The sequence below is a fragment of the Rhinolophus sinicus genome, chromosome 17 (genome assembly GCF_057876585.1).
Source record: "Rhinolophus sinicus isolate RSI-liver-muscle chromosome 17, RSI-T2T, whole genome shotgun sequence".
Classification (NCBI taxonomy): domain Eukaryota; kingdom Metazoa; phylum Chordata; class Mammalia; order Chiroptera; family Rhinolophidae; genus Rhinolophus; species Rhinolophus sinicus.
In genome coordinates, this window is record NC_142517.1 from 59,908,851 (window position 1) to 59,925,833 (window position 16,983).

Here is a 16,983-nt window from a genome sequence, read left to right on the forward strand (position 1 = left end):
AATGAGGGAAGGCTCAGGAAAGTTAAGTAATTTATCCAAGGTCGCATAGCTAGTAAGTGGCAGAGCTGGATTTGAACTCAGGTCACTCACTGATCACTCTTTACGGTCCCCATGGAGGCCAGCTTACACCTTATCTTCTCTCTGTAAGGCCCCAGCGGCTGCTCCTTACATCTCTATAGCACATGTTGGCAGACTCTAGCCCCTGGGCCAAATCAAGCCCAGGGTGTTTGCTTTTTTCAATTTTTAATTGAGGAGAAATTCACATAAAATTAACCATTTTAACTACTCACTGCCTGTTTTTGAAAGTAGAGTATTATTGGGACATAGCCACGTCCGTTCATTCACATATTGTCTCTGGCTGCACTGGCACTATCATGGCACAGCTGATTCATTGTGACAGAGACCATATGGCCACAAAACTTAAAACACTGACTATCGGGCCCTTTATGGAAAAAGTTTGCTGAACCCTGGTTTAGAGGGTTTTGATCTGGATCCAGGCCCTTGGGATTGAGTTTTCTCAGACATCTGTGTCTGCATTAAGAAATGACTCTCCTTCTTAAAGGTAAATGCTCCTCCTTTGCTGGAGGCCATGCTTTTGCACCTCCTAGACCTAGCTCCTCAGCTACCTCTGTTTTCTCCTCCTTCCTCTTGTCTCCAACCCTACACACAGGTCAGTCCTGGTAAATATACACACACCTGTGCCTGGGCTGCCAGAAGCCATCCATTTTTATTTCTTTCCCTGCCAAATGCCTGATATACATGGTTTACACCTGCATATTCCACCTTCTCTCCTTATACTTTCTCTTCTCACCCTGCACAATCCAACTTCTGCCCTTCCTCTAGCTTTTCAGATACATCTCCATGTGTATGTCTCGGAGTTACATGATATTCACACAATCGACCCAGCGGCCCATCTTTGCTAATGCCACGCTATCCTGCTCTCCTGTTCTCTGACTGTCTCAAATCAATTACTGTGAGGCAGGATCACCAACTACTATAAACCAAGGTCACTTGGCAGGGGCAAAAGATGTCATAGGTCACACATTCCCACTTGCTTATATGAAACAAAGACCTTTGGAGACAGGACATTTTGAGGCATTTATGATCTTTTATTTATTATTTATTATCTTTGAGACATTTATTTATCTTTTATTTCCCACTGTGGGTCAAAGATTGGGGAGATCTTTTGTCTAATGAAAGCCACAGTTTCAATTTTTTTTTCAAGTTTTAAAACCAGAAAAATCAAGAGCCTCCTAATGTAATTGTTACTTAATTTTTCCTTTACTAAGAGAAATAACATACTTTTTCTTTTGCATGACACTTTTTTTCTCATGTCTATTGTCTTATTTGATTGTCACAGCTACCACATGAAGTAGAAATACCTACCAATGGCAGATATTACATCTTTTGAAGATGAAAATACTGAGACTCGCTGAAGTTAATTGATTGGCTCAAAGTTGTAGAATTAGAGAACAGAGAAGCCAGAACAAGGACTCATGTGTTCTGCTCTCTGCTCCAGAACCTTTTTGTAAAACATCCACTTGGCCACCTCCATCTTTCCAAACAGAAATAGTTTTCTTTCCTGATTATAAGAGTAATACATGCCATCAAAAGACACATACATGAATGTTAACAGCAGTGCTATTTGTAATAGTTGCAAATGGAAACTACTCAAATGCCCATTAACGGAAAAAGGAAAATCGATCCAGCGTGGGTACCATTGAGCGAAGAAAATGAAGAGTCTATATCACTACCTGCAACACGGTGAGTGAATCTCCCCATCACAGTGCTGAGCAATAGAAGCTAGATGCAAGAGTACACGTTACAGCATCCCACGGATATAAAATCCAAAACCAGGTAATTCATATTTCATTAAAATATATTAATCTATGCAGAAAGAAGTCAGGATAGTGGTGACTTGCATTGGGGAGAGTGACTGGAAGACACATGGGCATCTTTCCACGTCCGTGCTGCCCCAGCAGGCGTTCTGTTAGTGACATTCACTGAGCTCTGCGTGGCACCTTTATAGCCCCCTACAGGGCTACTTTTCTCTGTGTACATCACAGTTTAATTTTAAAAGTTTTAAATATGCGTAGTTGCTCGTGCTTTTGTAAGACAGTCAGACAATACAGAGAAGTACACATACTCTTCAACCATTTTAAAGAATGAAACCCAGAGAAGGTAAAAGTTTATTCCACAAATTTTTTTTTTTTTAAATGTATTTGGTTATGTGCAACAGTTAAATAGAAGAAACATAAAAGAAAAGGGGAAAACAATGGGGATGAGTTGCCTGGAAGAAAGACATAAAAAGAGGAAAAGAGCCTGATGGACATGGACAGAAACGGATGAGTGAGAGGCACTTGGTGATGCAAAGTGAGACATGAAGAAAAGTAGAGAATGAGATACCCACAAACAGCCCCACAAGAAGATACCTGCGAACAGAAAGTGACATCAAGAAACGCCAAAAGAATGGGGGGCCCATCGGGGTCCAGAGCAAGAGGAAAACCCCCAATCTCACAGAGTGAAGCAGAGAGGAGCAGCGAGAGCGAGAGGGGGGAATCTGGATTAGATGTAAAGGTGTGAACAATGTACCTGATTGCTCACCTGGACCATGTGAGGGGAGCGAGTTATCACTGCATTTTGAAAGGCAGGGGAGCTTTGCAGTCACAGGAAGACACTGCTCTCCCAGTGACTTTGGATCAGGGCCTGGCACTTGGGAAATGCTCATCCAATAAGGGTTGACCGACTAAATGAAGTGATGCCTGAAAACTCAGGCCCCTCTGCCCACAGTGGGAACTTCACCTCTGGGTTTTCTCTTCTTCCCGGGCCCTGGCCACTTTGCCCAGTGTCCTGGCATCCCAGGAATTTCCCTGGTTGCTTTGGGGAGGATTTTTCATGCTGGAAGCTTTCGCAAAATAAGACCATTTTATCAGAACCCTGTTATGTCGGAGATTGTTCCTGGCGCATTGACGTTTACAGTGTGTAACCGATTTTATCAGAGGAATGTAGTTTGGAATGGAACGGTTCTCTTAGATGGGCAGACAAGAAACGGAAGGTCATTCGAGGACCCACCCCAAGCTGTCTAAGTTGGAGCTCCGGATTGCTGTACATGATGCTTGGGACCTGGCCAAGCCATGAGCAAGCCTTCCTCCCTGGAGGAGGTCCCAGCCTGCTGGCAGTGGGTTGCAGTGTTTACATCCTCACCTTGGCCCTCCAAGGCGAATGTCTCTGGAACCCTGCACCAGCCAGTAGAGAAGCAGCAAGAGGTCCTCAGCTTGGGGTCCGGCAAGCAGCCCCGCTCAGCCTGGACAAAATGACACCATTCCTGACATTCCAGAAAGGGGACAGTAAGGCTTCTTTCAGGAGGTCAAATGTAGGGAAACGGGTTTATTCCTTCAGTTCTTGTGTTAAAATCCCATGGCACTCTGCTTCCTGGAGCTCTGAACAAAACGATGCAGGTGTAGCAAGTGTTCCATGGAGGCTTGAATTCTCTCTTCTGTTATAACCCTGGTGCTGTCAGGCCAGCTCTGCAGCTTCTTCCTGATGTATCACTGAGCAGAGAAAAGGACCAAGTGGATTGCAGAGACTGAGCCTGAGATGGGACAGGAGGATGGGTCAAGAGAGGTCAGACATCTTTGTTCCTGGTGGGATGGCATCTACCCTGAAGTGGGAGAGGGCAGAGATGCCCAGCTCAGGCCAAGGATGCTGGATGCTGGAGGAGCAAGTAGGGAACAGCTGGTGCTGTGGGACACACTCCATTAATCTCTATGCGCTCTAGACAGGGCTGGCATTCTAGCACATTTCTCTCACTCTCTACAACTATTTCTAAATGTCTTCATTGGAGTGGTTAGAATTGTGTATCTGAAAAGATAAGTTCAATCCCTAACCCCTGGTACCTGTGAATGTGATTTTATTTAAAAAGAGGTTTGCAGATATAATCGGGTTAAAATGAGATCATACTGAATTAGGCTGGGCCCTAAAAATCCAATGACTGGTGTCCTTATAAAAGGGTCCTGTAAAGACACAGAGTGGAGTGATGCATTTATAAGCCAAGGGACACTAAGGATTGCCAGCACCCACCAGAAATTAGGAGGCAAGGAAGAATATTCTCCCAGAGCCTTTGGGGGGAGCATGGCCCTGCTGACATCTTGATTTTGGACTTTCAGCCTCCAGATCTGTGAGAGGATAAACTTCTATTGTTTAAAACCACCAAGTTTGTGGTACTTCATTAAAGCAACCCTAGAAAATGAATGTACTGTGTTCTTCAAAATTTCACATCCCTTAGGCCCAACCCCTTTCAGCCCCTCCACTCTTAGTAAATAGCCTATCTCCTACTTTACAAAAAAAATGAAGTCCTTAGACAGAAATCCAGACCCCTTCACTGTGCTACTCTCTCCTCTGTTCCCCTCCCAATGCCAGTCCCTCCACCCCTCCTGCTTCTCAGAAATCTTATCATGTCCACCATCTTATCTCTTTCATAGACCTCTGATTTTCTCTCTCCTAAGCAGACCCTCTCTGTGTTCATATTCTCCCACTAAAAACAAGAACAACTTCCCACCACCTACATTCCTCTGTAGTTACTGTGCTACCCCACTCTTCCCCTTCAAAGCCAAACCCTCTTGCAAAGGTATCGTGACCAGCTTGGTTTCTTCACTCCCCAAGTTGCTCCATTGTCGCTTCTGCTTCAATCACTCCGTTGAAACCTTTCTTCTTATGGTCACCAGTGACTTTCATGTTGCTAAAACCAATGGATAGTTTCTGTCTTCACCTTACTTGCCCTTTTGGCAGCGGTACACACTGTTAATCACAACCTCTTTCCCTTTGCGTCAGTGACATCACTTTCTCCTGGATTCCCTCCCATGTCCCCGTGGCTCCTTCCTCATCTCCTCTGAGGCGTAGTCTCTTCTCAGCAGCCATCTCATGCTGTGTCCTCAGGATTCACTTTTAGACTCTCTGCACTACTACAGGACTCTTTTCCCGAGGTGATCTCACCACTCCCTTGTATGCAGATCTAGACCTCAAACTAGAACCTCTCCTCTCAGCTCCAAGTCTGTAGATCTAAACACATGCTTGACATTGCCCCTTAGATGTTTCAAAGGCACCCTAGACCCAAGTCCACAACAAAGTTAACGATCTTGACCTCACACATCTAGTTCTCATCCACTGTTCTCTCTCCTTGTGACTGGGGCCACCATCCATTCAATCATGAAGACTAGAAAGAAACTCAGGAAATCTTTGACCTCTCTTCCTCATCCTCCGTATCTTGTGGATTTCACCTCCTACAATCTCAAACCCATGTGAATCACCTCTTGTTTCTAAATCTTTCCCGTTATTATAGTCGGAATGATGATTTCCCATTGCAAATGGTGTCACTCTTCACTGCCTTTTCTTCTCCAACTTCCGCCTTGCCCTACCTTCACAACTTACAAACTTAAAATGACTTCCCTCAATTTTTAAGATAAAGCAAAAATCTTTAAAATAGGCTGTTAGGGCCTGCCCGGTCTCGTTGCCTCTAGCTTCACTCTCTTCCCTAGGTGATCCCTTTATGCTCTAGTCACATTGGCTTTCTGTTATCCCTCCTGCATGTATCTCAATCCCTCCTGCCTCGGGGCCTTGGTACATGCTCTTCCCACTCTCCTTTGCCTGACCAATAGCCTACATATTAAGCTTTCAGATTGTGGCTCTATCTCATGTTCACAGGGAAACTCAACACCCCCTCCCTAGTGCTGTGCTTTAGAGCACTTTCCACAGTGACACACTGACATTTGATTACTGTCTGTCTTCTCTAAACCTTTCAGCTCTATAAAATCTGAGACTCATCCAACATCTAGCACAGTGCCAGGCGCAAAGTATTTCCACAGTAAATAGGAGTTGAATGACTGAATAAAAGAAAGAAGCTACTATGTTGCGTCCTGGGGATACAAAGATGAATAAGGCACAGAGCTTCCCAGAAAGCAGCTCATATTGGGGGTGGGAGGGGACAAGCAGATGAGAGGATGAGTAAACAGATCCAGGGTGTAACAGGATGATGAGCACATAGCAGAGGAGAGGCCAGGGGACACAGCGATGCCTGGGCCCAGCTCACCACCCCCAGATGACATTCATCCAGGTGTCTGTGCCTGATCTCTCAGCCCTCACTCATCCCAGCCCTGTAATGTTACTGCTGTGCAGTGACCACTGCTCCCCAGCCATCGCAATGCCACCCACACTGCCACAAATCCTACAGGGGCACTGTCCTCAGGAACTGAGCACACTTCCGGTCAGATCAGAATGCAGTGTTATTAAAGGCTCTGGTTACAGTAAGAGCACCGTGTGAAGCGCTTCAGTCAGAAGAACGCCTGGTACCTTCCAGAGAGTGATCTCATCATATCCTCAGACCAACCCCAGGAAGCAGTGAAGAATAATGATTTTTCTCCCCACTGTACAGTTGGGGAGACTGAGATCGATAGAGATCATTTGACTCGGCCAAGGAGTGAGAACAGCTCAGGAACAGAACTTGGAGATAACCCAAGGTCCTTTCTACAGGGTCCACCAGGCAGACCAGTCAGCAGAGGGGGACTCCTCAGGCCAAGGACGTGCCCAGCAGGCGCCTGCAGGCTTGTTTGCTTTGGTGCAGAAGCACATGTCATCACCTCTTGGATCCACAGAATGTTAAAGCAGATGGGCTCGGAGACATCATCTGACTCGTCATCCTTGTTTTATGAAGGAGGAAACTGAGGCCAGAGAGATGAATCTTTTTTACGCTCCCTTTCCTTTCCCTGCCTTACTGATATCAAGCGGCAGGGCAGAGACTGCTAGCTGTCTACCCAAATCCCTTGTTTGCCTTCATGGCTAAACTATATTTCCCATACACCTTTGCAGTTTGGTGAGGCATGTGACCATGTTCTCTCCAGTGAGATGTAAGAAGAAGCGAAGCATGCGCCTTTCAGGCCTGGCCCATCAGAACCTCCTACGTTCACATCTCCACGTTGTTTTCACCTCTGGCTGATTGGGATGTCAATTCCAAGGGCAACTTTGGAAGCCATACGTTAGAGAATGGCAGGGCTGCTGTAGTGTGGATCCCTGAAAGACTGTATGGAGAGGAACCACCCCCACTGACCTGAACATCAGTGTCTAAGGCTGTTAAGTGAACAAGAAGAATAAAACATCTATCCTGTAAAGCTGCTGCATTTGGGGGGCCTATTTGTTACTGCAGCGTAGCCTAAACCTAATCTAACTAACACAGAGACAGGAAAAGTCCCTGCAAAAACTCTGACTACATACAGTATTGGGTAGTGGAGACACTGGGCTCACTGCTGATTTCACTGTCAACCACTTTGGGGTGTTCCCACTCACCCCTCTGGAGAGTTTAGGAGTGCCTGACTCCTAACTCAGTCCAGAAATGTGATCTGAGCTGGCTTCCTGCCTGTTTCATTCTAGATCAATAGACTCCCAGGGCTGGAATGGATCTGAGATGTTATCTGATTTATCCCTTTGGGAAGGAAACACTGCAAATGTCCTTATACACCTGTTTCATACCTCCTTGCTACTGTGTTAGGTCTTTACTGAACCCTAAAACACTAGAGCTGGAGAACACCTTCACAGTTATCTAGGAAAATCTTTGTTTTACAGATGAGGAAACTGAGGCACAGGTCACAGTTAAACAGTAGTAAAGTCAGGACAAGAAGCAAGGGGCCCAAGACCAGTTGACTATTCTCTTCAAGGTTCTCTCTGCCTCCAACTCTCTCTTGCCTTTTTCTCTTGTTCTGTCCTAGGAGGAGATGAAAAAGTGTTGGAGTCCATCTTTACTGTGATCCATCTTTCCAGGTTCTCCTGTGTCTCCCCCTCTTCAGGTTAAGTCCTAACCTGCTGGCCCGAACTTGGTCATTTCTCTCAGAAGGCAGAGAGAAGATTAGAGAGAGAGGACTCTGGGCGTCTAAAGGGGAGGGACGTGTGTGTGGCAGATCCACATTTACTCCTTGGGCCTTGGTAGTGAAGGCAGAGTCTTTAATAGGATCTCTAAATCTACATGAGAAGCCTGTGAGGACCATGAAACCCTTGAGCATGACTGGTTGCCTGGGATGGTACCCGGTGCTCTGAGAAATGTTCTCTGAGGAAGGGAGGGAGAGGCAGTGACCAGACGTGTTTTGGCTTGTTGGGGCTTGTCTGGCAGCATCTGGGCATCTGGGTAGTCCTGCCTGTTAATAGGAGAGCAGGATCCAGAGAAGTTGACTTGGGGCCATGAGAACAAACCACGTTACCTACAGGGGGATCATTGTATGGTACTTTCTTGGAAAGACCTGGAAATTCTATGCGAGAGCCCTGGAAACTTGGGTTTATTTTGTGGTTCTTATAAAATCAAATTGTTACTCTTCACTGCCATATTTAAGGTGAGCTTGTTTATACAGAGCATCCTTACGTTTTCTGCCCAGTGACTCACTCGGCCTGAATCACCAGAAAGTAGGCCTAGGTCCATCAGCAGCTGCCCTGGACACCATGATCTGGTGGGTCATGGAGCTCTGGAGAACAGCAACTGCAAGGAGCAGAGAAATGGGGTGGACAGACAGGCCTGAACAATTTCCTGAACATCTGGTGGTCAGACAGGGATCCCTAATGGAACTGACGAGATCCCCAAAGAGTTCCAGTATTCATTTCAGTTGAGACATTGTCTGGATTATTGCAAATTCTGAATGGGACCAGAATTAATGATGCCACATGGTCATTCACATATAAATCCCTTCGTCTTTGGGTCTAGCTTCAGAATCTTGAGCAAGTTATTTTCCCATTTTGAGCCCCTCTCTTCAGCTAGAAATGTAGAGGCTTGCAGCCCTAAAATTTAGACATTTTATCATTTATTTATTAGGAAGGGAGGGGATAATGGACACAAATGAGACTTTATTTACCATGAAAATCTGTTTACATTAAATCTTTGCATCTCTCCCCTGAGGGTTTCCATTTAAAATTCAGTAATCTCTGTGCGTCATTTTGTTGAATTTGCGATCTGCAACCCCTTTCCTGGTTATGAGTTTGCCCTAGCAGTGCCTGAATTCACAGTTTTCTTTTCCCTGCGGCCTGTTTGGGTGTCCTGGTGGTGACATTTCTGCAGAACTCTGGTGTGAGCCAAAGGCAGTGGTGGATGGGGATGGAATCCAGGCTTGAGAGGGCGCGGGGAAGGATGACTCCCGCGTTGGCTGCAGGGCGAGGTGTTAGGCTTGGCAACAGCGAACTCAGCGCCAATCCCTGAGGCCTGGAAAAGTAGTGGGGGGAAGGGGATAGGGGGCTTCAAATTAGTTGGGGACAGTGACGAGGCAGGGTGCAAAGCAGGGGCACAGGCTCTACTTCTCTCGCATATCAAAGCACTTTGTTTAATCTAGTTAGTGCTAATCACAGAACCCAGCACCTGCTTTTCACCGATTAACTGTGCATTTAAGGAGTTGGAAATTCTGGTTCCCGATTCGGAAGACTAGGTTTTTCTAATTTTTCTCCAAATGGCAAAGCAATACGTGTGCGCGCACGCGCGCGCGCGTGTGTGTCTGTGTGTGTCTGTGTGTGTGTGTGTTGTCCAAAGTTGACTGGTTCTGTGGCGGTCACCCGGCGGTCCCAGGCCGGCCGCTCTGCGGGCGCCGTCCCCCGCCCCCTTCCTGCCCTCTCCCCGCCCCCCCCAGCCGGGCCGCGCTCGGCGGGTGATGTCAACCCGCGGAGGAGCCTCCCGCCCCGCGACCCGCCCGGGCTAATTAGCATGTAGCGGCGCCGGGGCCGCCTCCGCCGCGCCCGCCAGGCCCCCGGCCGCCCTCCCGCGGCTCCCCACAACTTTTGAGGCGGGGACTGCGCTCGCAGCCTCACTTCACTGACTTCCCGGGTTCTACACGGCATCCGCTGCCCGCTTCCCTCGCACCCGCGGCCGCCCCGCGCCGACCCCGCGCGCCGGGCATGTGAGCGCGGGCGGGCGCCGCCACCATGGCCTCGCCGCGCGCCTCGCGGTGGCCGCCGCTGCTGCTGCCGCTGGTGCTGCTGCTGCTGTCGCCGACCGCCCCCGGGACGCGGGGCCACCCGCCCTTCCCAGCCCGCAGCACGCCGAGCGGGGCGCCCCTCGCTGGCGCGGAGCTGCCGCTGCCGCCCGAGCCCGGCCCGGAGCACGATCTGCAGCCGCCGCCGCCCACAGCGCCCCGGGAGCACCGCGGGCCCGCGCCCCCCGGCCCCAACCAGACGGCCCTTGTGCCAGACGCCGCGACGCCGCGGGGACCCTCGGGCCGGGCCCCGAGAGGCGGGAGCGCGGGTGAGTGAGAGCCAGGGACCGGACGCCGAGCGAGCCGCCGGCTGTGGGCGTGGGCGCGCCCCGGGCCGCATTCCCCGCCCTAGGCCCCTCGGTGCTGCTCCACCCGATGGGGCTCCGCTTCCCCGGGCGTGCGTGGGACCCTGAGTGCGGGCTGGGAGGGAGAGCGGCGGGAGGCGGGAGTGGATTTCTTAGAAGATTTCGCTGGTGTCTGGACTGGGGGGTGTGACCATCCTGTTTTCCCCCCACCCCTTGGAAGAAAACTTATCTCTCTGGTGGACCCCGGAGACCCCCGTATACACACCTCCCTTAAAAAGTGGAAGAGAACCCCCAAACCTTTCAAAGTTTGTCTGCCATTACGGAGTGATGACCTTCGGCGCGTCCATTCCCCAATTCCATTCTTTTCCTATATATACAGAAATGGCCTCTCCAGGTGCAGAGCCTGACTTTCAAATATAAATAACTGGTTTTTTTTAAGGGTTCTAGCCCTTAGGATATTGTAAAGGACAAAGAATGTATTTGGGAACAAAACACTCTACCGTTTCACTCTAAAAGCTGAGGGACTGGGGGGATGGGATGGGGCTTGGGGGTTGCAAGTAGAACCCTTTCAAGGCAGTGACTGATACAGGACTGCCACTGAGCCTTTTCCTCCCCTTTCCTTACATACATAGGCAGTGTGTGAACTCAGAAAAGGACCTGCCCACTCTCCTCTGGACCTTTTTATCCAGTTCCTTCTTTAGGTCTGGGACAAATGCTGAGAACTGACTGGAATTCCAACCATAATACCATTGTGACCTTGGGAAAATCACCTCTTTAGATCTCAGTTTCTCCATCTGTGAAATGGAAGTACTGATCCCAGTTCCTCCTAGCCTCCTAGTGATAATGTGACAAAATGAAAGTAAAAATAGTGGAAAATACTTTGACCGAAGTCAGCAATATGGTGGTGATAGCCAATGCCTTCCTGTGAGTGACAGAAGGCAGATGCTCTCTTGGGGTTATCTGGAGAAGCAAGGTTGCTTGCAACACTTGGTTTTGATTTGGAGTTTAGGTGAAGGTTGAGAAGATTTCGTCTTCCTAGTTGACACTTCATTTAAGTTTCTCAGATCACACAAACTTTCTGGTATAGGACTTAGCATGCTTTGTTTAAGCTAGGGATGCTTTCTCTAGTTAAATAAGAAAACATTTTTTAGAAATAATCAGATCCCCCAGTAAAAACTCAATTCCAAATTTAGTAGTACTCCCATCATTGCAAACTGCTTTGTCCTTGTGAATTTCTAAATCACCGCCACAAGATTGAGAAATTGAAGAACAGTAAGGGGAGGGAGAGGGAAAAAAAACTTCAAAAGACCTACTGGAGACACCCACGGTGACTCTGATTTTAGATGACTTACCACATATATCGTTTTAAGTTCCACGGGAAGGATTCAAGAACACAAAAGAGAACATTTCCTGCCTTTCTCGCACTAGAAAAGTAATGGCAGGACACTAGTATTTTGTGAGTTTTCTAAATGGAAAGTGGAATGCAGGGGATTGAGGCCATTTCAGAGGAAACTCCCAGGAGCTGAAGGCAGGTTTCTCTAGCTGGTAATCAGCCTTTCTTAGCTGTGGAACCCCAACTTGTTAGGGGATGCGTGGGAGGGATGCTGCCATGCCGGGTCCCTGGCAGGATGAGGCTGGCACTTGAGTCTCCTTCCTTGTCATGGCTGGGAATCCCCACAGGTCACAGAGACCCATGTGTTACAGGGAGAGGGACATTGGAGGAAACTGACTTAGGGGAATCCACAAATAAAACCTGAGGCTGATCTCCTTTGCTAGTCAGGGACCCCTCTCCCCTCTGCCTTAAGTGATCCACCTTTCCTCAGGTAATGCTGGTGTCGCAGGTAATGCTGCTAGTCTTGGCTTTACAACCTTCCCAATTTGATTTATTTTGGGAGATGAGAGGGATGGAGGCTTCAGGTGCTTGAGACCGGGAGGAATGCACGTGAGAATCCCAGAGCAGGTAGGCAAGAGGCGGAGTAGTCCAAAACTTCTCTTATCTAAGAGGGTCTCCTCCTGGTGTCCCCAAGGAGTGTCTGCTGTTCAGCTGATCTAAGGGTAGATCTTAGGCGGGATGTTAGAACCGTGAGATTAGAACAGAGGAAATCGATTACCTGTTGAAAACTGCTAGAGGCTACTAACATGGCCGGGGATTCAGGCATGACCTGTGCTTGTTTTCCAGTGGTGGCTCAAACAGTGTCACTCGAGGGAAAAAGAAACAATGAACAAGAAAGCCAACATTACATGATTTCAGTGAGTCTGAGTTTCCTAATAACCTCTGAGGATTTTCTTTGGATCCTCTTTGATTGGCTACCATGTATTGCAAGGTACAATCAGTTCTCTCCTCCAGCAGCAAAGTCTCCATGCTAAAAAGGCTTCCCGAGGCTCTCTGGTCCACTCTGCGTCCCATGTGGATATCTGCCCTTTCATCACCCCTGACAGATGGCCATCTAGGCTGTGGACCAACGTTTTTTGTGTTGGGGCGCTGCTCCCTCCTGCTGGTAATGAGCCCAAGGTCTTACAAATAATGTGCTTCATTTGATTGTTGGAGAAACTGCTTGTAGTCTGCCCGGGTGCCAGTGTCAGTGCCTGGCGCTCATGGCTTGGGCTTCCAAATACATGGGTGTCAGCCGCAGGGAGCAGAGACGTCCTTTTCTACCCTGGGACCTTTTCTAGCCCTTTTCCTCCTCTTGGCAGAGTTCGAGGTTCTCATTGTTGAGAAACCCTTGCGTACATTTCTGTCTGTGGGTTGTTCGCCTGCATTAGACTGCAAGTCTCAGGACAGCAGCCCTCCACCCCCCACCCCCGATAGCCATTGTAGCCATTGTTAGGCTTTCACACCCACCTGTCACATGCTGGCTGTTCAGCTGAACTTGTTGCTGGTGATTCAGCCAGTGGAGATAGGATGCCAAGTCCTGGAGGTTTTCTTTTTCTCTGTGTTTTTTAAACAATTCGGGGCTTCCAAGCCACAGTTCTAAGCTGATTTTTATATGCCTTGATTTTTGCAATTTATAGGCCATGCTTTAATTGTGAGAGCTGCAGATGACAGGGGGAAAGAAGGCTTAAGTCATAATGAAAATCATTGCAGAAGGAAAGAACTTTCCCACCCAAAGGGGAAATGACGCTGAGTGGCTGAGCAGCCAGCCCAAGGAATAATCTTAGAAAAATGCAGCTCCCTAGAGTAAAGGAAGCACTGTGGGCCCAGCCCCTTCTGGGCTGTTACATAGCTGTCCCCTGAATTGCTGTAACTTTGTGGGCCAACTTTACCATTTAGCTGTAGCTGCTGGGGAAACCATTACACAAGGCAGTGAAGACCCTGGTTGGGCAAGAGCTTGCCGCGCAGGCAAGGGAGAGGGGCTCTCCTCTAGGATTTCCGCAGTAGCCAAGGCTGGGGGAGAGGGGGTGGTGGGGATTCCTGAGAAGCCCGCTTGCTTTGATGGAGGGTGCCCCAAATAGAAGGAGGGGTGGGGGGAAAGGGACTGTCCGTGCTTGTGTATGTTTAAAAGCCACATCCTTTGAACCTTGCAAAAACCCTTTTATTGCTTCCCTCGGCATGTGTGCAAATGCTGAACTGGTATTTTCTCCAAGAGCTAAATGGTGTGGGTAGAGGGAGAATGAAAGGTGTTTGATGCCCAGCTGGGCAGTGACTGCATTCCTAGTCCTGGAGAGCTGGGGAAGGAGCCCCTGCCCTCCTAGAGATCCCCTCTGCCTTCCAGCAGCCCTGCCCAGCTGGCTGAAAACAGTGTTCTTGGAGTTAACTTGTCTCAGAGATGCTCAGAGGGAAAGCAAAGAACAGATGGCAGTTGTGGTTTCGTTTGTCACCTACTGCCTTGCTCAGTGGCTTCCCCTCTGCCCCCAGGCTCCTTTTGTATAAATGGGTGGTTTCAGCTGTAATGTATGTTCCTGCCGTCAAAGAATTCCGGGGAAGCAATAGGGAAGGAGATTAGTGTTGGACTCTCTTTGGACTTCAAACCTTTGAGCATCTCAGTGTGGTCATTGCTCTCACGTTTCGCATCCCAGTTAACTCTCAAAACAATCCTGTGAGAGGTGTTATTTCTCTTTTACAGTCATGGAAACTGAAGCGTGGTGAGGTTAGATCACACTGTAGATGGAGGAGGCAGAATTTAAATCGATTTGACCAAATTGATTTGCTCTTTCCACAATATCATGCAGCGTCTGTTTTGTCATTGGTATCGCAGGGTGAGAGTTGTTCTAGATCTCTGATATCCTCTTCAGTGTGTTCTTCTTCTTCTTTTCTTCCTCCGTTCCCTGCTCTCGCCCCTGCTTTAAGAGTAGGGACTAGGATTGAGTGATGCAGAGATGGCAGTGGTAACCGACAGAGCAGAGATGCAAAATCAGTTTTGGGGGAAATTGCTCAAGGCAAGACCACATGTCCTTATACATATATAAAATGGTATTTTATAGTGAGATGGTGAATGATGCCCTATTTAAAGGGTGTGAATCCAGAGGTAGCTTTGTTAATTATCAACCAAACTAAAATGAGTTAGTAACGCTCTTAACGGGCTCTCCTGGGAACATGGCTGATACTATGAGGCAGTTGTTTTGACTACCTAGTCACTAGGAGGAGAGCTTAAATGGTGCCCCTATTCAGATCCTCTAAAATTGTGTTCTTTTTAACATCTATGCCCTCTTTCACCCTCTTCGTTCATCTTGCGTAGACAGAAACAAAGATGTTTCTATCCTGTCTTTTCCCCCCCTTCTGTTGGAGTGTGGCAGATGGTTCATTCTGCATTACGTTAGACTGATTTGTAAGTCCGCACATATTTACAGAGCCCTTTCTGTGTGTGAGGAGCTGTGCCAGGCGGTATGGAGGTTGTAGGGCAAGTGTATGTATGATGCTTCCAGGGAATGTGCAGTCTTTTGGAGGCACAAACATCAAAACTGTAAAAAGTGAAATGATGCCTTAGTGACTCATAAGTGAATGTCATGAGAAGAGCATACTGACCTAGGGACGGGTGTGGGAAGAGACAGGCTGCAGCATGCAGAGGTGGGGGGGCTCCTGGCGTGGGGAGCCGGGGAGACGTTAGGGAGAAGGAAGCAGTTGACTAGGTGTGGACACACACACAGGTGGGGAGGGTATTGGCATCAGCAAAACTCCAAATAGTGAAAAGCTCAAGACTTGTTAAATGGAGGCGGTCCATAGCCAGGAAGCCAGGGGGTGAGGAGGGGAGAGGACTTGGGGAGACTAGTTAGGCTCCACAATAACTGGAGTCATTGGAGGCTGTCATCGCATCCGGGCACTATCCAAGTTAAAAGGAAAAGGGACATGGGGCGTGAGAAGCCTGAGGAAAGGCCATTGGGTTTGATTCTGAGAGGTTTAGGGGAGCCTTGAAGAGCGCAGGAGACAGCCAGTGTGGACTTCCTTGGGCCAAGTTTAAGAGTGACTTGAAAGAGGCAAATCAGAGGGAGCCAGAACTCTTGACACCACCGCCTGAACCAGTTAACTCCCCACTCTTCCCACGTCAGGGACTGTCACCACGATCCACCTGCTCACTTAAATGAGAAGTCTGGAAGCCACCCTCCATTCCTCTCCTTTCCTCACCCTCGACATTTGTTTTTGTTTCCAACTCCAGTTGATTCTGTTTCTAGAATATATCACGAATCTGCCCTCTTTGTCTCCACTACTCTTTTCTGTTCTCCCTGCATCCACTCCTGCTCTCCCTTTAATCCGCGCTCACAAAAGCCCAAGTGATCTTCTTAAGATGTAATTCAGGTCACCTCATGATCAGGCTGAAAACCCTCCAAAGGCTTTGCATTGTACTTAGAATAAAATCCAGACTCCCTGCTGGAATGCAGGGTCCACAGGATCTGACCCTGCCAACCGTCTGGCCCCTTCTTTTTCCACTCCCCTCTTCTAATCACGCTAGACGGCTGTTTCTACATGCAAACTCCTCCCTGTCTTAGAGACCAGGCACATGGAGGCCCCCTGCCTATAGTGGGACCAGCCTTCCAGGCAGCGAAATGCCCTACGGCCAGAACAAGCGTGGATGTTTTAGGATTGGAGAGAAGGACGGCCACAGTGGCAGGATCACGTTAGGGCCACGAGAACCGCAGTAAAGAGGTCAGATTTTCTTCCAGGTGCCAAGGGGGTGTTTTAGCAGAGAAGTGATGTGGAGAGTAGACTGGGGGAAGAGTAGACTGAGAGAAGACAGAGGAAGTGAGGGTGGGAAGCCAGGGCTAGTTTGGTGCCTGACCCATGGTAAGCACTCGTGGTATTTGTCAAATAAATGACCGCTAAAAGGGAAAATGAGTGCAGATATAAAAGTCAGAGGTGGAAAGAGGAATTCACGCTTGCAGTAAACTCTGTCTGAGCTGTCTTCACGTTCCTGGATCACCAAGACCCCCGGTAGGCTAGCCAGTACCTGCCTCATGCTTTACCCCCCAGTGCAGTAGGACAGTGGACTGGACAGTCTTTCTCTCTGGGTGAGGGAGAGGGCAGAGGGGTTGCCGTGGGAGCAGAGGCCTGCATCCTTGCTGTGGTGTGGGGTGCCCCGGCTAGGGTGCTGCTGTGGTGGGGGAATCTCTGGAGTCAAGGGTTTGGCTGTACATGTGTGGAGTGTTTGCCTTTTGCTGACTGGGTTCCTGCTTCCCGCGTTGGCCCAGGAGTTGTCAGACAGCGAGCATGCTTCTCCTTCGTCAGGCAGGGGGCCCCTCCGGCCCCGAAATTTGTTTCC

At 48.7% G+C, this 16,983-nt stretch overlaps 1 protein-coding gene across 3 annotated transcripts in view; it reads left to right on the forward strand.

Moving 5' to 3' along the window:
- Positions 1-9,718: 9,718 nt before the first annotated feature.
- The window catches only part of HEG1 (heart development protein with EGF like domains 1), an 82,444-nt gene continuing 75,179 nt past the window's right edge, over positions 9,719-16,983 (forward strand). For 2 of the 3 annotated variants that reach the window (XM_019738982.3, XM_074330619.2), the window contains exon 1: positions 9,719-10,255. In XM_019738982.3, the coding sequence (XP_019594541.3) occupies positions 9,937-10,255 (319 nt within the window). In that variant the 5' untranslated portion in view covers positions 9,719-9,936. The remainder of the gene's footprint in view (positions 10,256-16,983) is intronic. The other variant, XM_074330622.2, reaches the window with a different exon arrangement.